The sequence below is a fragment of the Maylandia zebra genome, linkage group LG13 (genome assembly GCF_041146795.1).
Source record: "Maylandia zebra isolate NMK-2024a linkage group LG13, Mzebra_GT3a, whole genome shotgun sequence".
NCBI lineage: Eukaryota > Metazoa > Chordata > Actinopteri > Cichliformes > Cichlidae > Maylandia > Maylandia zebra.
In genome coordinates, this window is record NC_135179.1 from 19,184,229 (window position 1) to 19,211,916 (window position 27,688).

At 42.7% G+C, this 27,688-nt stretch overlaps 2 protein-coding genes across 2 annotated transcripts; one reads left to right on the top strand and one right to left on the bottom strand.

Moving 5' to 3' along the window:
- Window positions 1–1,134: 1,134 nt before the first annotated feature.
- npm3 (nucleophosmin/nucleoplasmin, 3) lies at window positions 1,135–4,411 on the top strand. Its single transcript, XM_004555850.4, has 5 exons — window positions 1,135–1,323; window positions 1,530–1,615; window positions 1,727–1,846; window positions 1,921–2,014; window positions 3,630–4,411. Exons 1-5 carry the CDS (start codon window positions 1,251–1,253, stop codon window positions 3,737–3,739), a joined length of 483 nt encoding a protein of 160 aa, XP_004555907.2. The 5' UTR covers window positions 1,135–1,250; the 3' UTR covers window positions 3,740–4,411.
- Window positions 4,412–14,423: 10,012 nt separating this feature from the next.
- On the bottom strand, window positions 14,424–27,046 carry LOC101473342 (E3 ubiquitin-protein ligase TRIM8). The gene is made up of 7 exons (XM_004555851.3): window positions 26,696–27,046; window positions 25,569–26,157; window positions 20,562–20,657; window positions 19,991–20,224; window positions 19,724–19,755; window positions 15,817–15,932; window positions 14,424–15,710 (listed from the first exon to the last, which is right to left on the bottom strand). Exons 2-7 carry the CDS (start codon window positions 26,136–26,138, stop codon window positions 15,070–15,072), a joined length of 1,689 nt encoding a protein of 562 aa, XP_004555908.1. The 5' UTR covers window positions 26,139–26,157; window positions 26,696–27,046; the 3' UTR covers window positions 14,424–15,069.
- Between the last annotated feature and the right edge of the window lie 642 nt (window positions 27,047–27,688).

Consider the following 27,688-nt stretch of genomic DNA (forward strand, 5'->3'; position numbering starts at 1 on the left):
ATTTTTTTTTTTTTTAAAGTACTTGAAATGTGCAATCTGTGATGCCAGACAGGCTGGACTGAGTATTCAGAAGCTGATTATCTACTGGGATTTTTCCCAAAGTAATTTCTAGGGTTTATAGGAAGTGGTTTTAAAAATCAAAATCAGTGAGTAGCAGTTTTTTTTTTTTTTGTTTTTTTTTTTTTAAAACGTAGAAATGACTTGAGGTCAGAGGAGAATAGCCAGACTGCTTTTGAGCTGATATGAAAACAACCATAACCACTGATTTACAACCAGTGTGTGCACAAGAGCATCTCTGAACACTGAAGCAGATGGCTTACAGCAGCAGAAGACCATGCTGGGGTGCCACTCATGTCAAGTAAGGGCAGGAACCCAAGGCTGCAAGTTACATGAGATTGCCAGAACTGGAAAAAACGTTCTGGATTTCTGCTGCAACATTTGTAATGGTATGATCAGAATTTGGCGTTAAAAAGCTGAAAGCACGAGCTCATTCCTGCCTTGTATCAAAGATTCAGGCTCCTGGTGGTAATGGTGTGACGGGTGTTTTCTCTGCACACTTTGGGCCCCTTAGTACCAACTGAGCATCATTTAAACACCAGTCTGAGTATTGTTGCTGACCATGTCCATCCTTTTATGACCACAGTATGTCCATTTTTGATGTCTGCTTCCAACAGGATAACACTCAATGTCACAAAGCTCAAATCATCTCAAACTGGTATCTTGAACATGACACTGAGTTCACTGCACTTAAATGGCCTCCACAGTCACCAGATTTCAACAACAGAGCACCTCTGGGATGTGACGGAACATGAGATTCCCATCATGGATGTGCAGCAACTGTGTGGTGCTTTAATGTCAATATGGACAAAAGTCTCTGAGGAAGGTTTCCCCCTGGGTGAATCTATGTCACGAAGACAGCTCTGAAGGGACTAAGTTTAAGCAGATATTATTAGCATTAGCAGATAGTATTGTTCACCTGTAATATTCTATATTTCACTGTATTTTACATTAAGTTCAATAGTTTTTAAGTTTATTAGCCACCGCTGTGAATCAGCTCAGGTAAATGAGAAGTTCATCACGTGTTTTACTCAGGCAGCGGCAGCGCCTGATTTCTGTAAAAGGAGGCACGGGCGCGCACTGATGACGTATCAGGCACGCGTGTAGGCTGCGACGTGCTTGTTATTTATCGTGGAGAGCTCATTAGACAGGAAAGCGCCAGCAGAATACTTAACTTTTACCGCTTCTGCAAAATGTCTTTCCACGACGATGAATCCTCGGACGTCGGACCGAGCGGTCAATCCAGGCTGGAGAGCTTCCTGTTCAGTAAGGGCCTGTTAAACAGTCTGTCAGAGATGTTCTGTAGGCGCACACGTGGGTTTCTGCTGTGATGTTCCTACAGAAATTTCTTCCTCCTTGTTTTACTGGGGATTTTGTTTTGGGTTGTTTTGTTTTTTTGTTTTTTTGTTTTTGGGGGGGGGGGGTTAATAAAATCCGTTGTCATTTAATTGCCGGTCTTACTGTTATTCCAGGTTGCGAGCTGTCCTCCAAAGTACCTTTCTACACTTTCCAAGGAGATGAGGAGGAGGACCTGGAGCACTTCCTTGAACTCAGAACAGTATGTACAGTTTTGTTACCGTCATTGGGATTTACCAGCGGCACGAACACACCAGTCAGTCACACTTTAGTCTGTCCGCAACAGTGATGTTCGGTGTTGTGATTGCTGCAGGTTTGCTTGGGTAACGGTGCCAAGGAGGAGAGCAATGTGGTGGAGGTGACAGCCATGAACCACCAAGGAAAGACGATCTCGGTGCCCGTTGCCAACCTTCACATCAAGTGTCTCCCCATGGTGTGTAAACTGAGGCTGATGTGCCACACAGCTGAAGTTTGATCTGTCTTAACTTTGATGCTTTCTGTCGACAGGTGAGTCTGGGAGAGTTTGAGCTGAAAGCCCCAGTCACCATCCGACTCAAGGCCGGCACAGGGCCAGTTTCTGTCAGTGGGCTACACCTTATTGGTAATACTCTACTTTCTTTGTGCTTTAACACTTTAACACTGCCAGTACTGACATTCTAAGAAGCTCACTGACAATATCTCATCTGTTTTCAGCCCCTTCATTGTATTTATATCAAAATGATAGTAATCAGTGAATAATAGGAACTGATCCAGTGCAGGTACTCTGCTTTTCAAACTGAGTTGGCTGACCCAAATAAACATGCAGCAGGAATTTTGTATTTTTATTTGTAGCTGATTATAAAAAAATTGCTCTGCTTGACATTTAAGGAAGTTAATTAGAGTAATGCTTGGCTGTAGTTGATTGGTTGACTTATTGGTCTATATTAGGGATGGGCAACAGTTTTTCGCAGTGTGACGTAATAAATAAAGCAAAGAGCCAGACATTCAAACCTCTGAGTTCCAATATGTCACCCCTAACCCTGAATTACTCTAAACTGCATGAATTTTGGTAGGTATAACATGTAAGAATAATGTCCTTGTTTCAAAAATCAAGAGCTTTCTTCTAGAAAGTTTGGATAAAACAATCTGCTGAAATCCTGTGTCAGCTTTTAATTTTCTATATTTTAAGTGAAGGCGTTGTAATTAATAACTGGGGGGAAATGATTTGCACACAAGTGAAAGCGGTGCCGAACAACATCTATAAATATGGATCCTCATTCTTATTTATTTGCTGGGAGGCAGGGCTTGTTTAGTTTGCCTAAAACTCTTCCCCCCACAAAGATGTTTAACAATTCCTCCGTAACTTTAACAAAGAGTTTTGACCTCTCAGCATGTATCACTATCGTCATTTGAAGACTGTAACAGTAGTTTCCCTTTTTTTTGTGTGTGTGTAGCTACATAATCAGAGACGACCCTCACTAACTTCTGATGCAAACCCATTCATTTTGTTTTATAAGCAGCTCCAGCTTATTCATCGTACTTTTAAAAGAACGTTTACTCAAATTAAGTCCCCCTACCCCGAGACGTTCCCCCTCTCATACAAGAGCCTTCTTCAGTTCTACAAGCTGATTGGGAATCCCAGGTATTTAACCTCCACTGGGGTTATCACCTTGGAGGCGGTCCTGACACTTCTACGTGAACCTGAAAATCAAGCTTAGTTGCCTTCGGCTTAAGTGCTTAACACCTATGATATTTTGAAAAAGATCTTTTGTACCTCACAGCCTTTGAAAAACGACAGTCTAAAGCGGCGGCTTTGGGATCCAAACGCATTTAATTTTCAATACAGATGAATGCTATGAACGTCCTGTATAGTGAAACACCTGGAGTAACCTTGGTGCTCCCTCACCCTGCTAGACAAAAGGTTAAATATGTCTCTGGGCAATAAAACTTTGTAAAAGAAATCTGCAACTTACACCTTACAATTTTATTTCTTCTGCTGTTTCAAGTTAGTGTGTGCGTGAGGGTCAACTGTGAGGGCACATTCAGTAAAGCGACCTTTCTGGCCCTTAAAGAGTTCACCATTTTCTATGTTTTTTTTTATTTTTATTCTTTTGTTCTTTTAATATGAAACAAAATAACAGAACATTTAAGGGCCAAGTCTCGCACACGCAGTCGAGATGGTGGTACCAGGATTCGGTGTAACACGGTGAGCTGACATTTTCTCCTGATCTTCTCAGCCACACAGGTCGAAGACTCCAATTTGTCTGAGGAAGAGGAGGAGGAGGAGGAAGAAGAAGAGGAAGAGCTGCCTGCTATCAAACCAGCAAAGAAGAAGCAGAAGCAATAGGTGGAGGGTTCACCGATGGTTTTGTTTTGTTTTTCTGAAATGGCTCACTCTCTGATGCATTTTAAGAAATAACACTTTTTTTGTACCAGACGGACACATTTTACAAAGTTCCCACTTCTTCCACACCAGCCGCGAGAACGCTGTGTGTGGTGGCAGCTAATGGTGCAGTCGGAGGAATCACGACTGGCTCTGATGTTCTCGCCTCTCCTCTGTTTCTCACTGCGAGCATTGCAGCAGTGTAACTCGCTTGTAGAAGAACTGTTTTGTTTTGTTTGTTTTTTTTGTTTTTTTTGCTACCCACAGTTTTATACTGTATATAATTCAGTCACCACTGAAGGTAGTGGAAGAGGTGTCTTTTTACCACCAGCGGATCCCGGTATTGTTTAAAAAGGCCGATCTGGTAAAAAAATAAATAAATAAAAACGTTGTCGTCCACTTATCAGACGGGAAAGAAAATGCGTTCCAGCTCAAACCGAGTGGTGCAGACGGATGATGATGTGCGCACGTCTTGATTCGTAGGAGTGTCATCCTGCCAGTTGTAATATCAGAATACTGTTTTTCTACGTGATGTTTCAATCCTAAATGTGAAGATTTGTACTTAAAGTCAGAACAAGAAAGCAATTTTGTCCAAATAAATGAGAAATCCCAGCACAATAAATAAAATCCACAGTTTGTCTGTTTGTGGTTTGCTTTCTGTTAGCTCGCAAAATTTGTACAATTTAGGCCAGCGCTGCTTTTTTTTTTTGTTGTTCTCCAAAAGTTGATTCTGTTCATCTGGACGTAGCGTTTTCAGTGGGAGAAACCGAAAAGAAGCAGTCGGCTGAGACTGAAGAAGTCACTTGGATGAGTGACAAAACATTTCTCCCACTGAAAACGCTACGTCCAGATTAACAGAATCAACTTTTGGAGCTTTACTTACCTGGATGATTGAGTATGCATCAAGATGTTTGTTTGTTTTTTCTCAAGTGTCTTTGTTAAAGCTCCTGAAACTACAGCCATCTGAAATATTCTTATTTAGCTCAGAGCTGAACCTCTGCTCAAAGTCTTGTCTAGCACATCCTAAAGATTCTCAGTGTGGTCAGCATCTGTGGTCCAGTCTGTGTCTCATGGTTACCGATCCTACTACTACTGCTGCCCGTCACCGCTGCCAAAGGTAGGTCTCCAGAGATTTCTGTCCTGGGCCATTCTTTCCAGCTGTAGCCCATCTTTTTTGCCGGCCCTCGAGGCCTGGAGTTCAACACCTGTGGCGTAAAGCATACCCTACCCAGCACCATCTTCTCTTCCTGATTTCCTACTGAGAGTTGACAGGTTCCTTTCCATAGTTTGGTGTTACTGATTGGGTCTGGCCAGCGAACGTGGAGAAACCTGAGACGGCTGTTGAGGAATGTCTGGATTTCTCTTTTTGAGGTTTTATTTGTCTTCCAGGTTTCAGCCCCGTAGAGCAGTACTGACTTTATAGCTGGAGTTGAACAGTTGGATCTTGGTAGTCAGGTTCAGCTCTCTCCAGGGGACTTCCACTAAGGATGATTGTGATGTAAAAGGCTGGATCAGCTTCCTGATCCAGCCTTTTACAATTTAAGCCTGATAAATCTCAACATTGTCATCTTGGAATATGCCCAATGCTGTCAGGAAAGAAAGAAAAAAGGTCAATCCCAAATATTCAGGCAGCGGAAGCTAGACCTCAAGTCTAATGGGAGGCTCTTATCTGCACTCTCCAGTAAAAAGAAACATGTTGGCATTTATTTTGCCGGACAGTGCATATTCAGTTCCAAAGTATATCTCTTTAACTGTAATAAAAGATTTTCAAAATGATCAGATCCAAAACTCAATTTGGCAGAAAGGAAGTAAAAGCAACAAACAAGCAGCAGAGAGATACAAAATAGAACCACAAGCAAAAAGACGGGTCCATAAAAATTCGTCCAACTGCAGTTAACTAGCCTGCGCAACAGTACTCGCCAGGTTGTCCATAAACCACCAACAATAGAGAGATCGGGGTGTTTGAAGGGTGAGAATGAAAATAGTGAGGACAGTAAAAGTTTTATGAAGGCAGATACAGTCAGCTTGCATCCTGAATTAGCTTCATATTATCTGCAAGAGTACTTTTGTGTAAAGGCGCGATCTTTGCAGGGTAGCTGGAGCGAACTGTTGAACCTGCAGGTCAGAGCCACCTCACTCAACCTCACTGATGTCCATTGTGCTTAGAATGTATCTGAATATACAGCCTTTGAGAGCTTCCTCATCACACATAATGCACTTTTGAATGTGTTTCTTAAAATGCTTCACTGTATAAGAGTTTATCTGAATGATAACGGCCGTTTGCCAGTAAACCATTCAAAGTCCATTCAAAAGTTATCAGTCAGCGTGCATAAAGATAAGACAAGAGGAAAAGGACATCATTGGTGAACCCGACTCAACTGTCAGCTGGACGTGCTTTGTTCACTTTATCAAGCCGAGCAGCACCTCTGAGGATGAAATATGAGTGCAAAAACCTGCACTCCCAATTTGGCCACTTGTATGTCTGTAGTTTTTTTTTTTTTAATGTATTAAATACTCACAGACTTACTGGTTAAAATATCCAACTGAAACCACTTACAGCCTGGTATTTGCCACTGGATGTTACTTTGTTCCTATGATTTGTAATACCATGTGCCACATCATCAACACACCTATCTAGTTTTTCTAACTAGATGGGTGTGGTTCTTAAGAGCTTTAAACAGAAAAGGTACCTGGACTTAAGTATGTTTCACCTCTCATAAAAGAGGCGTCTTCAGTTCTAAGAACAAAAGGTGGAGAGTCCCAGGTAGCAGGTTTACCAGAGAAGCTCATGAGAATTTTCTCCAAGAATGACCCACCAATGCCCTTCAAATCCAGCCATATCTTTAGAAATAAACACTATATCCCGAGAAAAAAACTCCCAAATACAAGCTAAATAAGACTGTATGCTGTGCAGTGCAGTGAGGAGTACTTGGATTGCTACACAGGAGAGACCAGACAGCCACCCCACAAACACATGGCTCATCATAGAAGCTCAGCTGTACACCTGCACTTAAAGCATAAAGGTCATCCATGTCCTCCTTTACTGTGAACGACCATCATTGAACAGTGGTGGTGTTTCAAGACACCAACTGTCAGCCGCCTACAACGCAGTCTTTGAGAACCCTTCCCACGCACTTCAAACCCGATTCAGACTTAGCCTCAGGTGACCTCAAAGGTCACATTATATAGTAGGGCAAGGTTCACAGTGGTTTCACACTTAACCCCAGTGATGGTAATCACCAACGCCTTTTTCCACACCTTGATTCATGTGATGACACACATGATCAACAGCAGGTCAACAACCACCTCCAAAGGGGACAATCCCCACTAAGGGTTAAATACCTGAGACTCTCCACCTTTTGTTTTTAGAATTGAAGAAGCCTCTTGGATGAGAGGTGAAATGTCTTCACACACTTAAAGAAGTCCGTTTGCCTTCTTTTTTCAAGCCTTTAAGACTACCATGAACTGGAGAACCTACACAGCCATGCATACCGAGTGGTTACTTGCAAAATACATAAACTGCTGTCCAAAGTTTTGCCAACTTATTTTTTTTTATAGTGAGTTGGAAATTGTAAAATCCTTTTAAACACAGACATCTATACTGATCATCTCTTCACAGTGATGGGCAGCAGTCCCACAGAAGAAAAGCTGAGGGAGCGATTGCTTACAAGCAGCACTGCCAGATGTCCGAAAAAGCCTAACACCACCACAAGCTATGCTGCCACTACGGTGACTTGAGAAATGGGCACCTGACCCCTTGACGGCAGCTTTCTGCTACCTGCAGACCAGTAAAGCCATCTTTTTCTCTAGTCCGTGAGGGGAAAAAACAACACATGCACTAACCCCACATGACGTTACATTACCTGCTCTGGATTTTGGATGAGTGTATGTGTCACACCTTTTGGGAAGATTCACCAGATTCCACACCACTACAGTTTAAAAACCTCGGTGATGCGTCACACAGCAAATCAGCGTGTAACAGTCTTCCAACTAGTTAATGTCACCTTCACTCGGAGCAGGTGGTGCTGCTTCTTATTTTCTGACTCATAAACCACATCCAACTGGTCGGTGCTGAGTGGGAGTTTTGTGAACCTTTGCAGCACTTTTATTGCTTATCAGGGTTTTATGGTCCAGCATCTGCGTGGGGCATTAAACGCTCACTTTCAAGTAGAGGTTACAGCTGTGTCCAGAGCAGCGCTTGGGTCTGTGACAATATACTGACTAACACAGGGAGGCCAAATCTACTGCTGAAACCCTCCTTACCGTCACAGACATTTGAGGGACAGTGGAAGTATATCATCATTTTTTTTCACTGAAACACTTTCACAAGGGATCACCACACCCGTGTTGCCACACCAAGTAGCTCTGCATGTTTAGTTTGACAGATTTCTTTTTTATGCCAGATGCTCTTCCTGATGTAAATCCAGAGGATTTTCTGTCTCCTCCCAGGTAAATGTGTAAGCCACATGGTTGATTTGTGATTTTATTCATTGTTAGTCACCAGTGAGTGGAAAGTACCATGAAGTACAATGGAGAAAGCATCCAGCTTGATCTTTGCCAAAGCTTAGCTCACCATAGAAATGACTGATACTGAGTCACTAATTTCTTTCATTAGCTCATTGAAAGCTAACGAAACAGAAAGCTGCTGGTGGATGATGCTGGGCCTCACGGGTGGGGAAAAGAGGCACTGATACGTGTTGGGACTGAGCAGGTTAAATATGTAATTTGACTAAGTTTAATGAAAAGGATTTTTATAGGGCAAATTTAAAAAGAAAAAAGGACAAAAATGTTATTGTGATGACATTTACTTCGCTAAAATTTAACATTAATTCTTTTGGCATTATTAGCTTTTTTCTGCATATGAAGATGGGCATGCAAAACGCATCTGAGAACCAATGGCATATGAAGAGATCACACAACATAGCATCAGTCTTCACTGCCAGAACAGGACTCTTTAAAATATGACTATATCCTGCAAACGTGCAGTTTGGATCGTAGCTCTAGACCCTGCTGAACTTGGAGGTCCTGGACAAACCATGTCTGACATGCATCGACCGGCGAGGTCAAAGTTCAGCTGTGCTGGTAATGAAGGAAGTGTCATTTGTCAGCCCACAGCTGTTCACCATTTCTCTGACCCGATCCTGCATGAACTGGACGATTATTAACCCTACGAAGGCTCATTCATCTAGGATGATAACCCAGGCCAAATCTGAACCATATGCTATCAGAAAATGTTAATTATTTTTTGGGGTTGTGAATCAGGACACAAAGCAACAGGCCAAGGAGGGCTAAACAGTTTGGCTTGTTTTCCAAAACCACTGTAGTGAGAACTATGTAAACATGGCATTAATGACTAACATCTGTAGCCTAATCCTATCTAAAATATATTCTCCTGTAAAACAAACACTAATAATGAATAAATATTTAAATCAGAAACTGTATCAAGTTCCTTATATTTATGAGTTTTCCTGTTTTTTCTGTATTATATATAATATATTTATCATATGTTGTGTTATATATGCATAGATCATAGCTTAAAACATAAAACATAGCTAAAGTATATTTCACTGTCAAATAAAAATGGATATATAGTAAGATTCTCTGGGGGGAAGTGCCTTGTTGATGTCAGAGGTGAGAGGAGAATGGCCAGACTGGTTTGAGTTGATAGGAAGGCAACTGTAATTCAAATAACCACTTGTTACAATCATGCTGTGCAGATGAACATCAGTGAAGCAGCAGCAGAAGACCACACTGGGTGCTTCTCCTGTTAGCCAGGAACAAGATTCAAGGTTTCAGCTGCAATATTCACAGGATAGGTTCAGAATCTGGTATAAATCCATCCTGCCTTCAGTGGTTAAGGCTCATGGTGTAATGGTGTGATGGATGTCTTCTGGGCACACAACTGAGCTTAATTTAAACACCACAGCCGACCTGAGCATTACTGCTGCCAGTGCATCCACCCTTTTATGACCACACTGTATCGATCTTCTGATGGCTGCTTCCAGTTAGGTAATACACCATGTGACAAAGCTTAAATCATCTCAAGTGGCTTCTTGAACATGACAGTGAGTTCACTAAAATTGCCTCCACTGTAACCAGATCTCCATCCAATAAGCACCTTTCATATGTGTTGTCTATTAAAAGGGGAGCAAGACGTCACTAGCGAGGTATAGCTAACGAAGTAGTAGGTAACTGCATGTCTTCCTGAGAAACCAGCATGTACGGTAAAGTGCAACTGATGCTTGTTTGGTAAATACTTGGCTGAAACTCAAATTGAAAGTGAAATCCACAAAGCTCACATTTAATGCTGCCATTTGCAACAATGATGTTCAAGTTTGACTTTAAAAAGGTTTTCATTCAAGTAAAATTTCAGTACAGTTCTTATTTTGATCATTTCCAAACCAACCTTTAACCCCCCCGCAATGGTTCACTCCAAGAGTACAAGAGTAAAGACACTTTAATAGTTTGCACCTCTGACACTTGAGTGTGTCACTAGTGTAGCACAAAGTTCCTATGGCAATGACTGACATCACTTTGTACTGTCTCTAATTAATCCAGCTTGTCTCCGTGAAAGATCTCTGACACGTTCAAAAGCACTGATCTCACATGTCTTCATATATACACAGCCAAAAACACAAATATACACACATATATGCACATCCACTGATTCTGCTTACCTGCATTTATACATCTTCCTTTGCTTATTTTCACTGCTTCACTCTAACATGCATTGCATGAATGTTGCCTGTTTCCCTGCAGCTCAAATTTGACAGAGGGCTGGTTTATGTTAGAATGATTTCCCCGAGCAAAAATAGACCTGCAGATCAATAAACATTGGCTACAGATTTTTGTCTTTGATGTTTGTGCACTTGTGTGTGTGTGTGTGTATGCACTGCTATCCTGGATTAGAGTTTTGGCACAGATTTCAAAGGTCTTATCAGATGAAGGTTAGAATTCTGCTTGGTTGATGAATGGCTGCTCCGTATGCATTCAGCTGGGCATGTTCATGTTCCTGTCAGTGTTAATGGAAGGACTGTTAAAGCTTTGTGTGACAAATGCATTTCTGCCATACTGTAAGTTAGTACATAATGCATCCATGTCAGCCACCTCTAATATCCACCGCTGAACTGGAACAGGCAGGGCGGTTACACAAGCTGGAAGCTGCGCAAATGCATTTCTGACTATGTCAATAATACTAATCAAAGGTCTGAGTAACAGAGGAAGTCAAACCGTACCCAGCTGAAAAAATTCACTAGATCTGTTCAGCTGTTGCACACTCCATTGTGTTCACTGTGAACATAACGTAAAATCATTTTAGAACATTTTCTCCTTTACGAACGTCATTGCACCCTTTGTGTGGGAATCCAAATTGTGGTCAGGTGCATCCTGTTTACTTTAACTGTCCTTGAGCTCTGCTGGAATCCACCTGTGGCAAACTGGCAAACTGATTAGCCATAGTTTAGAAAGGCACACACCTGTGTATATAAAGCTTCTACAATTCACACTGCACAGGAAGACAATAGCAGCCATTATGACTGGAAACTGCATTGAGGTGCTGGTTCTAAATCCATTTATAAAGGTTTGAGTGGTTATTAGGAGAAACACCCAAGTAACGGAATGACCAGGGCTCTTCTTAGAGTCAGCCAGACTAAGTAGGATGTCTGAGTAAATATTTAATTGGTCTGGTATGTGACCAAGAATTCAGCATTTATTGCAAGAAGACTTCAGATGTTTTCTGTAGAGATCGGAGAACCTGCAGGAAGTTTGACCGCCACCAGACGCGAGCAGTTCTGAGTAAAAGACACATAACAGTCTGCTTCATGTGTTTCAAATCACATGTAAAGGATGTCTGAAAATAAAAACTCAGCAAACATGTAGAATCGTGTTTGTGGGACACAGGCACTGCTGTTGGATGGTCTTCTTTGCAGCTGGGGTCAGAAAGCCCGACAGGAAGGATGAGGAAAAGGATTCTGGCTAAATGCATGTAGGTCTTGCAAGATACCATCGCCAGAGTGCATCGGCTTTGGGAGAGTGGGAGTCGCCTTTCATGACAACAGTCACCCAGTGTTCAAAAGGTCATCCATCCCCCCATCTATTCTCTGTACTGCTCCCAATCGATGATGAGGAATAGCCCCAAACATATAATAAAATGCTGGGAATACAAGGAAGTCTTAAGCCAAGGGGAGGAAGGTCAGCCATTCTGGGGATGACTGAACTGCTGTGCTATTTCCTTTTCTCGGGACAGTTATACTGGTGTTTCTGGATTACAGTGGGAGTATCTGTGAAGCTCAGCAAAGACTCTCTCTGGTCCTGGGTGGGTCAGAAACCACACACACACACAAACACTAAGTTATGTATGCACATTCATGGAAGAGTACCTCCTTCTAATAAATGAATGATCAACAGATATATGTTTACTGACATGGATTTATTGTCATCACAATCCTCTTGCTCTTACCAGACAAACTGGGGAGGTTGTAGATTTCTTTGACTCGTCATCACAGAGGTCACTTCGGCATCCCTTAAGCTGACATCTGTATTACACCCAAAAGAAAAGTGGTTTCGAAACAAGTCTCAGACTGTAACTAGTGGAGCAGAATTAAACCGTTTAAAACATCTTTGGCAAGATCTGAACTTGTCAGTTTGTACACGTTTGTTATCCACTTTGACAGAGCTGTCACAGAGAATAAAATAAACTATCTTAAGCCAGGTGTGCAAAGATTGTAGCCTAGAAGCTCCAATTATTGCCAAAGGACAAGTAAAAAGTATAAAGAACTGAACACTACTTATATGAATGATTTTTAGTCAGTAATACATTCACTAACCACTCTGAAACGTGTGGTTTAGTGTGGCTTGACACAGAAAAGGGTGCCTGAATACTTTCCAAATCACTGTCTCACTTTCAGCTTGGGCTGTGATGCAAATATTGCAGTTATTACTGGCATTAGAGGTTGCAAACATTTGTCAGAGTATCAAGATCATATCATAGGTAAACAGACCCTGAAGATCAGAATTAGTAATAAATGTCAGGGGAGAAAAAGAGAGAAACAGTTCCTACCTTGACTCCAATATCTCTAGTCACTGGCAAAAGCATACAAACAACAGCTGCACAGTTTCCTGCACACTGAGCACACGTACTGCAGGCTCATGTCCTGCTGCAGGCACGGGCGTGTTGTTCTCATACATATACAGCCCCGACACACCTGCCACAACAGAGCACAGCTGTCAGCGCATCAGCCTTTACCCTATACGTGACCTCGCGGAGCTCTCACACAAGCCTAATTATGCACATATACGATGCAACGCACTAACCGCCTGATTGTGTGGCGACACCTGAGCACACATTCACTTATAAAACAGGATTCAACTCGTCTGCACAGAGCCCGCACACAAGGCAACGCAAACCAAGAACAAGCATACCATAGAGGCTTTTCGTCCAGCCCCGTGTTTGTGCCTGTAGTTAGGACAGGGCAACACAATGCACGAGAGAACGATTCAACAAAATTTCCAATTCTTTTATGAGACCTAACAAAAAAAGAAAAACAGCACATGCAAACCCCGCTCTATAGAATGGATCGTTGATTTAATAGGGCTCTATAAATAAAAATGATCATATGGATAAAATGCTCCTTTGGAACATCTGCTGTATGTTTTATTAATAACACACACACACACAGAGCGAGAAGGGACAGTGAACAAGGGGAATGCTAATTGGCTTACACACAAACACACACATACGCACATTGTCAGATTGCCACACTGTAACTAAACCTCAGCTCCTCTCACTCCTCTCCCTCGTGCATTTGCTGCTAAAGGGAGGGAGTTATCATGGAAGTGAAACAGATTTCAAAGAAGACAAAAAAACAACAACTAAAAAAACTAAAAGCAGACTGGACCATATAGGAGGGAGCAAGGTTTTATAACCTATAAATAAGTGATGTGCCTTACCATTGCTACTCCCCCCTCGACCCTGACTTTGCTGCCCCCACCATCCCAAGCTCGCTCCTGCTATCTCGCTAAATGGGGGAGGGGAACAATGAAAGGAGTATGAGTGACAGATAAGTAGATCCTCATTAAAACTCTGCGCTTATATCATCCTCCGCTCTAACCCTCCTCTCCTCCTCTGCATCGAGCTCTGGAAAATGATAGAGGAAGGGAGAGAGGAGAGGGAAGGTGCTGCTCATTGGTTATTCCTGTTCTCTGACCTAACTTGACAACCAGCTCCAATAACAAGACAAAGAGGGATGACACAGAGATTTTTGCCAGAGACCAGGATGCTGACAAGGAAGTGAACTGTCCTAAATTGGCAGATAATGGGCCTGCTGTGGGCCGCTCTGTAACCTCCTCCGCCTTTCAGTGTCTTTTTTTCCCTCTCTCTGTTTTACAAGCTTTGCTGGTCAGCAGCAGGGTCGGATGTACCACTGTAACACCTTCTCTTTATTTTTTGTTTTCATGTGTAACTCAGTGAGTCACCCTGGAAAAGCTCTTTACCCAAACAAATCGCACAATTTGCTTCTTAGGACAAATAGACCTCAAACTATAATCAGACACGGCGTTTAAAATAACCAGCGCGTCACCTGATTTAAGGTACACACTAGCATACCCAGCGGATTACTTTTGAAAACCAGTGCTCAAAATACAATGAAAGGTCATGTAATATGCTTTTTTATTTATTCAAAAGATTTTGGTTTATTCATAATCTTCTATAAAAAAAAAAAACTAATGGAAAAACCTGAATCTGGAAAAAAACAAAACATTTGCAGTCCAGTGTTTTTTTGTTGTTGTTTTTTTCTAAAGCCACATGGACTTTGGAGTGCATGGAGAGGCTCCCTGCATGCTTTCAGCTGCAAACAGGAATTAATCAAGAGTTAGGAAATTGCAAGTACAATACAAGTGTGTTAACAGTCTCTTTAGGCACTGGAGTCTCTGGAGTCCCATGCCAGGACCCCTGAAGAATATGTCATTTCTTAAGTTTGAATGGATTTAAGACTACATTATTCACATTAGCACTTCCAGTCGAACTGAAACAGACAATAAATAATGCTTTCAAATTAGATCATTAGTACTGTCACTGTGATTCGGGGAGTAAACAGAGCTACACAAGTTAACAGGGCATGTTCTCCCCAAATGGTTTCAAATAAATGTCAAGAGTGATTGTCATAAAGGTGTGTGGAGATATAATCTGGGGTTGCGTCTCTGAATCAAAATGGAAAGGAGAAAAAAAAAAGCAAACATGGAACTTCTTGATGCCAAACGTGATCTAATAAAACAGAACGGATGCTGATTTGGGTTTATTATTTGGTCCCGTAATGCTTGGTTGAAGACTGGCCGTACAGCCCATAGAATTCAGCATGTCTGGCTGTCTGCGATGTTTCCATCAGTCCCCTCATGGGAAAATGCTGCAGTGGCTGACTTGCAGGTAGAGGGGCATGTGGGGCAAACTCCTGAGAGGTCACAGAGGGGAAGGTGTCCGACGCTGGGTATGGAGGCCGGGCGCAAGCAGCAGGGGCCCTGGAGCAGCAAGTACACATCAGTACTTTCCTCCCTTCGTACACGGCTTGTTGTGAGGCACCAACACTTGAGAAGTGGGAGGATGGGAATATGGTTCCTGAGTGGTGGCTAGAGCTGGACCCTAGACCCACCATGTGATGGGCTGAAGTATCTAGGAGCCGACTATGACCAGGGCCAGTGTGAGGATTCTGTGAGAGGACTTCAGAGGCATATACAGATGATGCCCGGTGACCTTGGTTGGCCAGGAAGGGTTTTTTGCTGCTGTAGAGCAAAGGTGGAGGATTCTGGGAGTTTTCTGGGTTAGCCTCCAGGAACGCCATGCTGTATTTCCTCTTCTGTATTCCTGAACTAGTCCCCAACTGGGAGCTAGCAGAGCTGCTGTGAGACTGCACAATCTCCAGAAGAGGCGACTCATTGAACGGTTCTGAGAATGACAAGTAGAGGTAGGACAGAGAGATGAGTGCTAATTCTAATGATAATACATCTCTGAAAAACTCATCTATAGTTATTTTTCTGTAATTTAATCCTACCCTCCAGCATTTTTCGCAAGTTCTTCTCTTTTGTTGACAGGTCGGACAGCAAATGATGAGAGTGGAGCTGGCCCACTCTGACTGGAGGGATAATGCTATTCAGATGTGAGTTTGACCTGTAAAAAGAAACACAACAGTAAAATCATTAGTATCGAATTGTTAGAGACACTCTGCACTTTGAGATTTAAAAAATATAAATATTCTTTTTTAAAGTTGGCTGTGATTAAATTTGGACAAGATGATAGTGCTGCGAAGTTATCAACACTACCTTAGCTAGCTTGGTTATTTCCATTGGTAGCTCACTGCATGATTAAATAGGATGCAAAGTTTGACTGTAATCATTGCACCAGTTTAATCATTATTAAAACTGATACAGCTACAAAATTGGCTAAACAGACAAACCTGTTTTTACAACAGACTGTAAAAGTTCTGGTGCCAAAGGTTGGGCATTTTAAAACCCAGTTTGAAGTGGCCATTGTAAGAACTTTTTGGAAATATCCCCTTGTTGAGTCTGAAAACCAGTGACTTTCAAGTCTAAATGCTCCATCAGTTCCCAAAAGCAAACAAGCACCGACTCACCCCTAACGATAACATGTTGAAATGCTTAAGTTAAAAATAGTCCAACTTCTTTCAACAATAAAATGACTAGTGTGACTTTTCTCCCAGTAATAAGGTCTAGCAGAGTTAGAAGCTAATCTGCCTCAACACAAGATTTGCGAATCGACATGTTGAGCACAGACCTTAGAAAGTTTGTCAACTTCACCTGACTAACCACTGGTGATGTGAAGTCAAGATAAAACAATTTTCTACTTTGAGGGGAGGTCACTACCAATTACTGCACAGAATGGTGGTTATTGACATGTGAGAGCTCAGTAAATACATCGGTCGGTTAGCTATGCAACCGGAACCTGGCATGTCTGCTAGCAATCAACCATCAGCTTTAAGTGCTAATCACTTCCTGTGTAGATGCAGCTTTAGATGTGAACTAGCTGACACCTACAAATGAGATAACATGTTTTTACTGAAGTACGAAAAAAAAAAGTACAGCCATGCTATACCTCTTGACATAATACAAACTGCAAACTTAATAACGGATGTTTGAATGTTTAGTCGTAACCACTTGTAGCAGATGGCTGCCCCTCCCTTAGCCTGGTTCTGCCTAAAGTTTCTTCCTGTTAAAAGGAAGTTTTTCCTTCTTACTGTTGCAAAGTGCTTACTAATAGGGGGTTCCTTCATTGTTGAATACTTTCTTGAGACAACTGTTGTTGTGATTTACATAAATAAACCTATACATGAATAAACCATCAATTGACCTGCTACTAGGGTTGCCAACTCCCTGAAAAATAAATAAGGGACACCTCGTGGCCAGGGCCGGGCGACCCAGTTGTCTTCACCCTTCCCAGTGTGGTGAATTTTCTAGCTCTTTTTTTGTGTGTGAAATTATTTTTTTAACCATTTGACTTGAAGTTGATTTAAGTAGATGCATATTCTATTCTTTGTGATATGAACACATGTGAAACAAATGATCATTTAGCCATTTATTTTTAGCTCAAAATGACAACATTAACACGATAAAACAGGTCTCTTTCTTAAACAAAAGCCTGTCATGCTTAACTTTTGAGAATATAAGTAAATCTTTCTTTAAAAGCACTCTGTCCTGCTTAACTTAAAATAATAGAAAACAATAGAAAGAAAAACATTCTTGTAACAGTGCACATTTAGTGCATTTAGTACAATTGGCTTCAGTTGAGGTATTATTTCAGCTTTTCTAATGCTAATCAGCTGCTCCTGTTTGTAAACCCGCTTGTTCCCATGATTACGCATCATAACTCATCATCATTATTCATCTATGTATTACTTTTATGTATTAGTCATCAATTTGTTGTAATCATCTATCCTTGCAGTTGTTTATTACACAAAATAAATTATATTATCACACTTCTGGCCACATAGCGCTGATATTCACTGCACATGCCCATATTAACTTTTTCCAGCCAGGTGTTTTCCTTTTCCCATTCTTCCCTTTCTCTGAGGGGAACAAACATTGCTGCTCTAATGCTGGGCTCACACTGTGCGATTTTTGGCCCATTTTGAGCCGATTTTTGAGTGATCGGACCGATTTTGGCCTTCATCGTGCGTCGTGTAGTATACGTGGGGTAACGAGAAGTGATTAACACCTCACGACCAGCTCCCGATCATCAATCGCTCGTGAGGTTCTCACCACAGCCGCTCACACTGCTCACGCGCAAACACGTAAACGTCGGTGAAAAAGACGGCGCAGCACGGCTGTGCAGCGTGTGATCTGGACACAAGCGATGGAGGCACAACTTGGAGAACTTTGGAAAGCTCATCCGAGCCTTTTCGATGTGGCATCACAAAATGATCACGACCACAACAACCGTGAAAATAGTTGGATTTACATTGCTGCTCAATCACAGCTGCCTGATCAATGTTTTTCATTAGCAATTTAGCAAAGTTGATGGTAGTGGTGTGTCTGTGTGAGTGAAAGACAGAGAGAGAGAGCGAGCGACAGATTTTCTGTTATAACCTTCATGTTATGGAGGCACAGTGTGAGCACTCAGGTCGCATCAGAGCATCGGGCCATACGAACTTCTAACCCCTGCGAGTCAATCGTGCAGTTTGAGCAGGAGCTGAATAACGTGACTGAAAAAATCGCACAGTGTCTGCCCAGCTTTAGGTGTACTGTCGTCCGAGACTTGCACCGCAGAGTCGGCGTTTGTTCCCCTGTTGGCCATGCTTCTTGTTGTGGTCATCTGTTGTCTTCCGGTATTTTCTCCGCAAGCGACCTTTCCTCGACCAATGAGATGAGCGGTAATCTGAATTGTCATACTCGAATTGTCATAAGTGTGCTGTCAGCTCATTGGTCACAAAGCAGGAGAGGGGCTGGGAATTATGTTTTCAAACAAAGCGTTAATTCCATAAACATTTATAGACTACTTTTGATTCTCACTGTATTACGGGACAAAGTGCGTCCCTTATTAGCTCAATACGGGACGTGTACTTTTGTTTCGAAATACGGGACGATTCCGTATTTTAAGGGACGGTTGGCAACCCTACCTGCTACCTGTAGCCAGCCATGAGGTAGCTAGCTACAGCGCTATGGTTAGGCTAATATTAGCATATTAGGAAGATGTAAGATGAGGCCTAAATTGTTGTGAATAAGACTATATACTGAAAGTCCCCGACAGCCAAAGATAAATGTCACCATATGGCAGAAAGAAGACTATCGGGAAAAACTTTGCAGCCAAGTGAACGTCTGAGGTGAACCCATCCACCTCAGACTGGACATCCACACCAAAATCATGCTGTCCAGGGGACTGTAGATCCATTGGCTGTAGTGTGCAGGGTCAAAGTTTAACTTGCTAAAAACACTATGCATAGTGCTAAAAAAAAGTTGTTGAGGCCAGGAGTGACAAATGAATAGTTAAAATCACTGCAGCATGTTAGAAAACTGTGAGGCTCACCCAGTCCCACCATTAAACAAGCAAATAACATGTGGCAAGGAGACAACCCCTCCTGCTTATGATCAGGTTTTTGAAATAATTCATCACAGAGTATTTTCCATTTATACATCATAGGGGAAACACATGGGTTTATCTGTTCTACTGCTGTTTTCTCTGACCTTTGCTTATATTTCGCTTGCTTGACCTCTGTTGGAGTTGTTGTTGTTTTTTGCCTGCTTTTATTACCAGTACACCCGCTAAAGCTACATTTAGCTAATTCCACTGAAAACAACGCAACAGTTGAATGTTGTACAAGGACATATTTGATAGTTTGGCTGTTTTTCTCACAATGAATAAAGATGATGATCAGTGCACTAAAAAGCTTGCATGAAAACATCACTGAGTTAGTCCAAAGAAATGAATATCTTAGAATAACTTCTTACCTGTCCATGAGGAGCTGATAAGGTTTTGTATTCTGAAATGAAAAAACAAAAGTTTCACGGGTCATTCCCACACACCTTCAAATGTCTCACTAACAGTTATTATAAGATGCATCAGGGTTTACTGCGCATGCTTTCATATCACAACATCATTTTATATCCCTCAAAAGTATCACTGTCTGATGCAGATGCAAGAACTGTGAAAAGGGGTCATAGAGATAAAGGTTCATGTTCGATAAATAGAAAAAACAATTTGCAGATTTGTTGTACCTTCATGAAATTCAAACTGCCTGCTTTTTGGAAGAATGTTTGCACTGAGCTCAGGAGTTTTTCTGCTTCGTGGCGCCTCTCGTTGAGCTGCAGCACCTGCTGGGAGTTCTTCCTCACGTACGAGTTGTAGGTGCTCTCCAGCATCTGCATGGTTTCAGCCTGGTTTGCTTCTAGCAGCGCATGCATCCGCTGATACTGGGCTCTTGCACGCTCTTTCAGTTCAGACACTGCATCCTGTGGTCACAGGATACACAAGTATGCACGTTTACACGCAGAAATGCATTTTTAAATGACTAAAAGTACTGATGTTAACAAACAGATACTACAATTTTTATTAACAGACACACAATTTTATGGAATCTATGCTGTTCTTGTTCAATATGAAAGTGGGAAAGTCGTTTGTTAAATCCATTTTCACTTTGCTGCACCTGCCAGTCATAGTTAAAGTTACATTTACCTTTGATTTCCCAAGAGTGAGAAACGGTAGAGTAATTTCATTACAGCAGACAAAATTATAGCACAAACCCCCATGCTGATAACATTCACATAACATTCGGAATTGAAAATGCACCTTCATCAGTGTCTTGTCTGACTCCAGCTTGTTGAGGTGCTCATCGATGTTCTGAACACGACCTTCCAGTCTGTCTTGCTGCCTCATTAGCATGGCCTGTGGAGGAATGACAGATAGGATGGATTAGATAGGCGAACCACAACAAGATGCCCTGAAAATTAAAAACAAAGATACCCATACATTTAGAAACTCTGAAAAACTTGGGCCTCGGCTGTGACCGCAGCATACCTAGCTGCTTTTCACGAGGCATCGAGACAACTTTCTCCACAGTCAGCTGCCAGCGACATGAACATGCATTTAGGCATTCGGAGAGCAAAGGCAAACATGGCTGCACAAATCATTCTCTGACTGCTCCAAAGTTTGACGCTGACCCTGCTGTGTCAAATGAGCTCCATTGTTGGGACAAGCTTACTTCCTCTGTGGGTACACAAGAGCCAAGAGCCAGTTAAAAAAATCCACTGAACATAATCCTTCCCCATTTACTGCAGAGGCTGGGAATCAATCTGCTGTCACAGACTGACAACTAACTAGAAACAGGGGAGGGCAGGTAGACTTTTTAATGAACTGTTTCTGCATTGGAAAGGCCGCGTACCCAAATAAGAGAAAACCTGCTGTCATGGCAACAAAGTCTTGTGTATGTAGTCATATGTGAAATCTCATGTGTATGTAGGGAGCGGGGGTGCCTCACTACCCCCCCCGCACTTTCTCATTTTGCCACATGCATTGCTCCCATTGTTTGCATTGGCCTGTGTGTCAGTGACAGATTGTCATGTCTGTGTGCACAGCGCCGAGGTCTCCTCCCTCCCTCCCAATGAGCATGCACCCGAGAAAGGGGACGAGAGGAAAGGCGATGCTTGCACATGCCAAGAACGGATAGAAAGAGAGTGAGAAAGACATACAAAAAGAGAGCGAAACCAAAAGAAAAAGGAGGAAAAAAAAGTTTCGCCCAAAAGAGAGAGAGATAGGGAGAATGAGGACATTCCTGTGGTCTCGAGTGAGTGAGTCTCAGGGTAGTCACATTGTGGTATCACAGCAACAGGCCTCTTCAGCTGCTTGCAACACTCACGTTGTGCTGTCTAATGGACATCCACAGGCTGGCCACTATAGTTTACCACAGTGAACACTTTCAACAGTGTATATAGTTTCAACAAAATAACAAAGAAAGACTCTAAATGGCATAAAATAGTAGCCAAATGTACCATAATAACTCACTTATGCTTGTTATCAGAACAGTTCTTTTGAGTGAAGAAGACTACTGATTTGTCCACCTAGGAAACAGCAGGAATACGTTTATCTCCCCTAACACTCAAAGGAAGCAGAGTGGATTATATGACATGTATTTTGGGCAGCTGAGAGTAAATGCACTGACATGGGAAAGACCCAAAAGTGGTATTTCTACTGCTTCAGCATATTTTAAGGCTGGCCACAAAAACTGACAAAATTTCTATCCAGGCACTCATTTTGGGACAGCGTAGTAGTCTGGTGGTTAGCACTATTGCCTCAAACCAAGAGGGTTCTGGATTTGAACCTGGGGCAGGGCCCTTGTGTGTGGAGTTTACATGCTCTTCCTGTGCTTGTGCAGCTTTTCTCTGGGAGCTTTAGCTCTGCACCCGAAGTTAACGCCGCCTATACTGGCCCAGGACACTCTTCCAAAACATGCTAACTCTCGAGACTTCATTCTTGGTTAAATAAAGGTTTAAAAATATTACTAGCCACCAATTTTGCTCTGTTTTTAGTGTACTCCAACCCCTATTTGTCTTCTAACTGCTTGTTACTGTTAGCTAGTCTCTACATTTGTAAACTTTAATGTGACTGAGATACTCTGCTATTTGATGCTGAGCAGGCAGTGGACAGCTGGTTTCTCAAAGCTGTCTACAGCTGTCTCCTACAGCTGGAAAAGTAGTGGATGGGAGTGACCCAAATAAGTAAAACCGGATCAATTAACTGAAAGATGCTCAAAAGCTCAGCTGAACTGAGGGAACTGCCACTGACACTTGAGCTTCGGAGTCATTTCTATCAGCGACATCTCTAACATTACACAGTTTCTGATCCACGGTAGCTATAAAACTATCGATGAAGGAAGCTTTAAGTGCTGAGAAGGAAAAACACTGCATTTCGTTCGTGAATTAACTGCTGCATCACCCTGCAGTGCTGACTATGTTTTTAAAAAATTGGTCCCACAAGTGAAATCAAGAATACATTTTTATGAGTACAGCTTAATGGGCTGTTATACTGACACCTATAGAGTGTGTGTGCAGAAATAAAGTGAACTGTTGAAGTAAGCCCTATATCATACAGCCATGCGGGTGAATGTAATTAACAGCTGCACTTGCAGAGGTTTTCATATCATTCATGGAAAGAACAACAATAAGTTCAGCAAGGGCTGCAGCAAGCCCTGTACCACACACCTCGAAGACTATTCTTCTTAATTCTCCCAATTAAAGTTGAGGCACATTTCTATTAAGGACTTTACAGTTTAAGCATTATTAATGCCTCGTGTTGGTTCATGTTCCAAATGACTTGTCAGAGTCGTTATCTAAAGCTTTTGGTGGTTTCACCATAACATATCAAGTTCTGCTTTGTGCACCAACAATGAGATCACATATAGAAACCACGAGCACACTGTGATGTGTTCAGTTAGTGGATTTTACATGTTCACTAATGAAATGTTGTTTTGAGTGTTTTTCTCAGATGCAGCTAGCACTGAGCGCGAACACTTCTCGTGTAATTGGCAGGGCTTTACGTTGAAAATCAGCAGCGTAGTCTTTAATCCTGTTTCGCACAGTTGTAACACATCCTACACCTGTACTCCATCTCAACACCACATCTTGCTTACACAAGAGGCAGTTTAGTTAAACACTCCTCTTCAAACAACCTGATAGTAACCGTAACAGCTGACACTACCCTGCAAACTGGTGGACTTGTGTCAGTTGGCTGCCTGTGTTTCTTCTTTCCTTCACTTTTTCATGTCCTGCCTCCTCAGTGCCTTTGAACTTAAGACGGTGCACTGGTATTATTCATCACTTTGGTAACACGGCGCACACGAGCTCAGTGTGAATGCTGCATTGACAAAACAGGAAAGAGCACTTTGTTGGGTTATTAGTATCGTAAATGGTGCGTGAGCTGCTTTATGTGAGCTGGCTTCACATTATAGCAGCAGCTTTTCTGTGTCTTGATGCTTCTGCTCAGCAACTCTGTCTTCCTCTTTTTGTCGTGTTTCCTCCAATTCCTTTTTTTTGTCTTGTGTGTTTGAAATAGCACAGAGGGGCTGGGGCAGTGTAGCAGCATGAAAGCCTACCTTTATCAAGCTTAAGCCCGCCAATGATCACTTTCCCCACTGTCCTATTTAGGCATCCAGACACCCACAGGTTGCCAGGAAGCTCATGTTTAAATGAGGAGCCTCAGGCTCAATGAACAGAGAGCCTCTTTCACAATCAACTGACAACTATTCCCTACTTCTGATGTCAGTGGCCTGCCCTCAGTATTCTGGGTATCTGACTCACTCCAGCCCAGATACACGAAGCTTCAAACAGCAGAGCTTCCATGAGCGACGGTTTCCTGCTGAGGTGCCTGAGAAAGCCAAGGTGAGGTTGTGTGGGAGGGCTCCTCCTCCGCTTGTCCCAGGGAGAACATTACTATTATATTACGCTTCTTTTCTCATCTCGAAATTACCAGCATGTCTGCAAAAGGTTAATGTAAAAGTCTCCTTTGAGAGCCAAAGATAACTAAAAGATACAAACATTGCTACGTCGGTTTTGTGTCTTTGTTTATCCCAAAAGCAACAAGAGTGCTGCCCGGGGAATTTAAGACCAAAATAGACCACAGCTCTGCGAACGACCTCTCAGCAAATAATGACGAGAAGACACTGTGGTCTCGTATTACTTTAACAAATGACCCAGCACACAAGGAGCACAACAGTTTTTGCTATTAACACTTTTTTTTCTCAATAAATCACTGTGTATTATATGCCTGAAGGTCCAGGGATGGACAGTGTGACTCCACAGTGCAATATGCTCTGTGAAAATACAGTTGTGAAAGAACAGAAAGATGGCTGGGTGTGTGCATATGAGTGTGCACAGAGAGCAGCTGTGGAAAGGGCTGAACAGACATCTTTTGTCCCAATAATAGCTCTGAACCAGGGTCAACTGATTTAGAACTTACCCTGGAAAGAAATATGTGTAACTTTCCCCAAGTGGAATAATGCCTTCACTAAATAGTATCAAAAAGACGACGAGAGGGCAAACTGTAAAACAAATCTGCTTCTGATTGCTTCCATAGATAGGGAGGAGAAGGGAAGGAATGTGTTTAAGGTGTGGGTGGCTGTTTTTACACCTTGCTACTTGCGTTAGTCTTGAGAAAAGCAAAGAAACAGAAATAAAGTGAGGAAAACCCCACATGGCGGTGGCAGCCATGGCATGCTGGCCCTCGTTTCTTTACGCATCCTGAGGTCAAGGCTGCCAAGACACGCTCATTATTTAATTGTTGCCAATTCGTAACCAGATTAGGATCTATTTTGCTCTTACTCTCAATTCATTTCCACCTCTTCCTCCCTGCTAAATGTCCCTAAAATAGCATTCCAACCCTGGAACCCTGAAACTGATCAGCTAACATAAACAAACTACACGCGTTTCCGCCCCTCACCGCACATAGGTCATCGTTTCCGGTGGATGCAGATTGCATCACAGCACTTATCCGAAGGGCACAGCGCTGCTAATGGGAAGGCGTGGCGGTAAAGAGTGGGTGGTATGATCAAGGTTAAAAGCAGCGTGTGTGTGTGTGTGTGAAGTATGCCTATATATGTGTGTTTGTGTGCTATCCATGTACCCAGAGGGGTGGCTTTCACCTGTCCAGTCCTTTTACATCAGATTAAAGAGGAGGGAAAGAGAGAAGGCCTTTATAGACTAGCGAACTGAAAGAATTACCCATGAATTGTGTGCACCAAATGAAATCTTTTCATTGCCCTGTAGGAGAGTGTGTGTGTATGTGTGTGTGTGTGCGCATTTGTACCTGCATTTGTATGCGTTGCGTATCAACATCGCAGACTGTGTGTCTTTGGTTAGTGCAGTGAGAGATGCAGCAGAACGGACACAGAGCCACCTGCTCTTCCTCACAGTGGAGCAGCCTGTACTCCTCGTGACTGGGACAGGTCCAAGCGCTCAGCTCCTCAGCATCGACTAACAGGTGTCCCGGCGCCGCACACGGCTGCTGTAGGTGCGTCTGGATATGAGTTTGGCAGCAGGGCTCCTTACAACGCAGACAGACTTTCCGCACGGGCAGCGGGGGCCCTCGTCTGCAGAGGACACAGTGCAGCACAGGGGGGGCTTTCTCAGTGTTCAAAGCATTGAAGCGCTTCACTATGTTGGCGAGCTTGAAGTTCTTCTCCAGTGTGGGCTTCTGGTCGTAGTCATGGTTGCACTCTGGACAGCGGACCGCGGCGGTGTCTTTGGCCCAAGCCTCAGAGATGCAACCCTTGCAGAAGTTGTGCTTGCACGGCAGCTGGATGGGCTCGTCGAAAACATTCAGGCAAATGGGACACAGAAGTTCCTCTTCGAAGCAGTTTTTCCAGCTTGCATCCATGACCTCGGCTGAATCCAAACTGATGAAAAACAAAACAAAACAAAGGAAAGGCTTAAGAACTGGTTTAAATGAACCACTGCTTTTTAAAAAAATGAGCCTATTACAGTTTAATTTTTACTGCACTTATATTCAACTAAAATGGCACAGATTGGAAACAGGCCAAACCAACACACAGGGCACTGAGTTACAGGCTTATTAGGAGTGCATTACAGTGGCACAGCAATTAACAAATGAAGCTTAAAGTAAGTAGTAACAACCTGCTTTTCAGAGCAAAAGAGTGCCATTACACTGAAACCCAACACCAAATATATATAAATATATATAAATTACATTTCTTCATATTTCAGCGTAATGTTTGGCTTCGCTGGGGAACAGGACGACACAAGCTGTGGCGTTTTGAGAGCGAGTGGGAACTTGACACTGAACAACAAATGTGACTCTTGTCAAATAAACTGTTACACTGACATTTTATTACGCGAAGGCACTCCTCGGCTTTTCTTACAGCAACCCACAGAAACATAACAGATGTATTCTTAAAAGAAAAGGCGTAACGTTACCAACTATTTCTCTTCCATGTCGTCGGCAGACTCCGGTGCACCTATAATACCGTGGAGCTTGTCATCCAGTCCGCGGTGAGATCCTCGCTCCTCTTGCTTCAGATTACAGCCTTCTGTCGGTCGCAGCGCTCAAAGCCGGGATTTTATAAGAGTCCCCCTCTGGTTTTCTCGTCTGGTTTCGCTTTCCCGTCAACTCTTCTGAGTAATATTTTATGGTAAGTACAGGCAGGATAGTCACTCGTCGGAAGAGAGTGCAGTGCTTCCACACCGACCGACTGCCGACCTCCAATAACGTGACCCGTCACGGAGTTGATACACAGGCGGGGAGGAGCCGGTAGGAGGAAGGCGAATGAACGGCCACAGCAAACTCTACCGGACAGACTGTAAAAGACCAGGAGGCGTTTGTGTGGCTCTTCATGCTTTGAAGCAGAAGAAGAGTCTCTGGCTGGGACAAAGCAGAGCCCGACACCCCCAGCCCCAGGGGCCCGTGACAGGGTTGGTGCATGTGGGGAGGAAAAGAGTGGAAAACATGGGAAGGTAATGTGGAGTAGATTTCAAATTAGTCACTCTTTTTAGGTAAAAAATAAATAAATAAATAAATTTTAGTCTTTTTTTTTTCTTACATAGCGTTGTGAAATGTACAGTGATGAGTGTTAAAACTATGCAGTGACGCAGACATCCTGTAAAAGTGTAATATGAAGTGAGCGTGGGGGCCAGAGGCAGCCCTAGGTTGACTAATAAGATTAGACTTCTTAAGAAGAGTTTGCACAAATATTAACAATCTATTTAAAAGTATATTTTAATAACATCAGACTGTAAAGCTTATTTGGAAGTAAGAATCCCAGCCCGACTATCCATCCATCCATCCATTCGCTTCCGCTTATCCTTTTCAGGGTCGCGGGGGGCGCTGGAGCCTATCCCAGCTGTCATAGGGCGAAAGGCGGGGTACACCCTGGACAGGTCGCCAGTCTGTCGCAGGGCTAACACACAGGG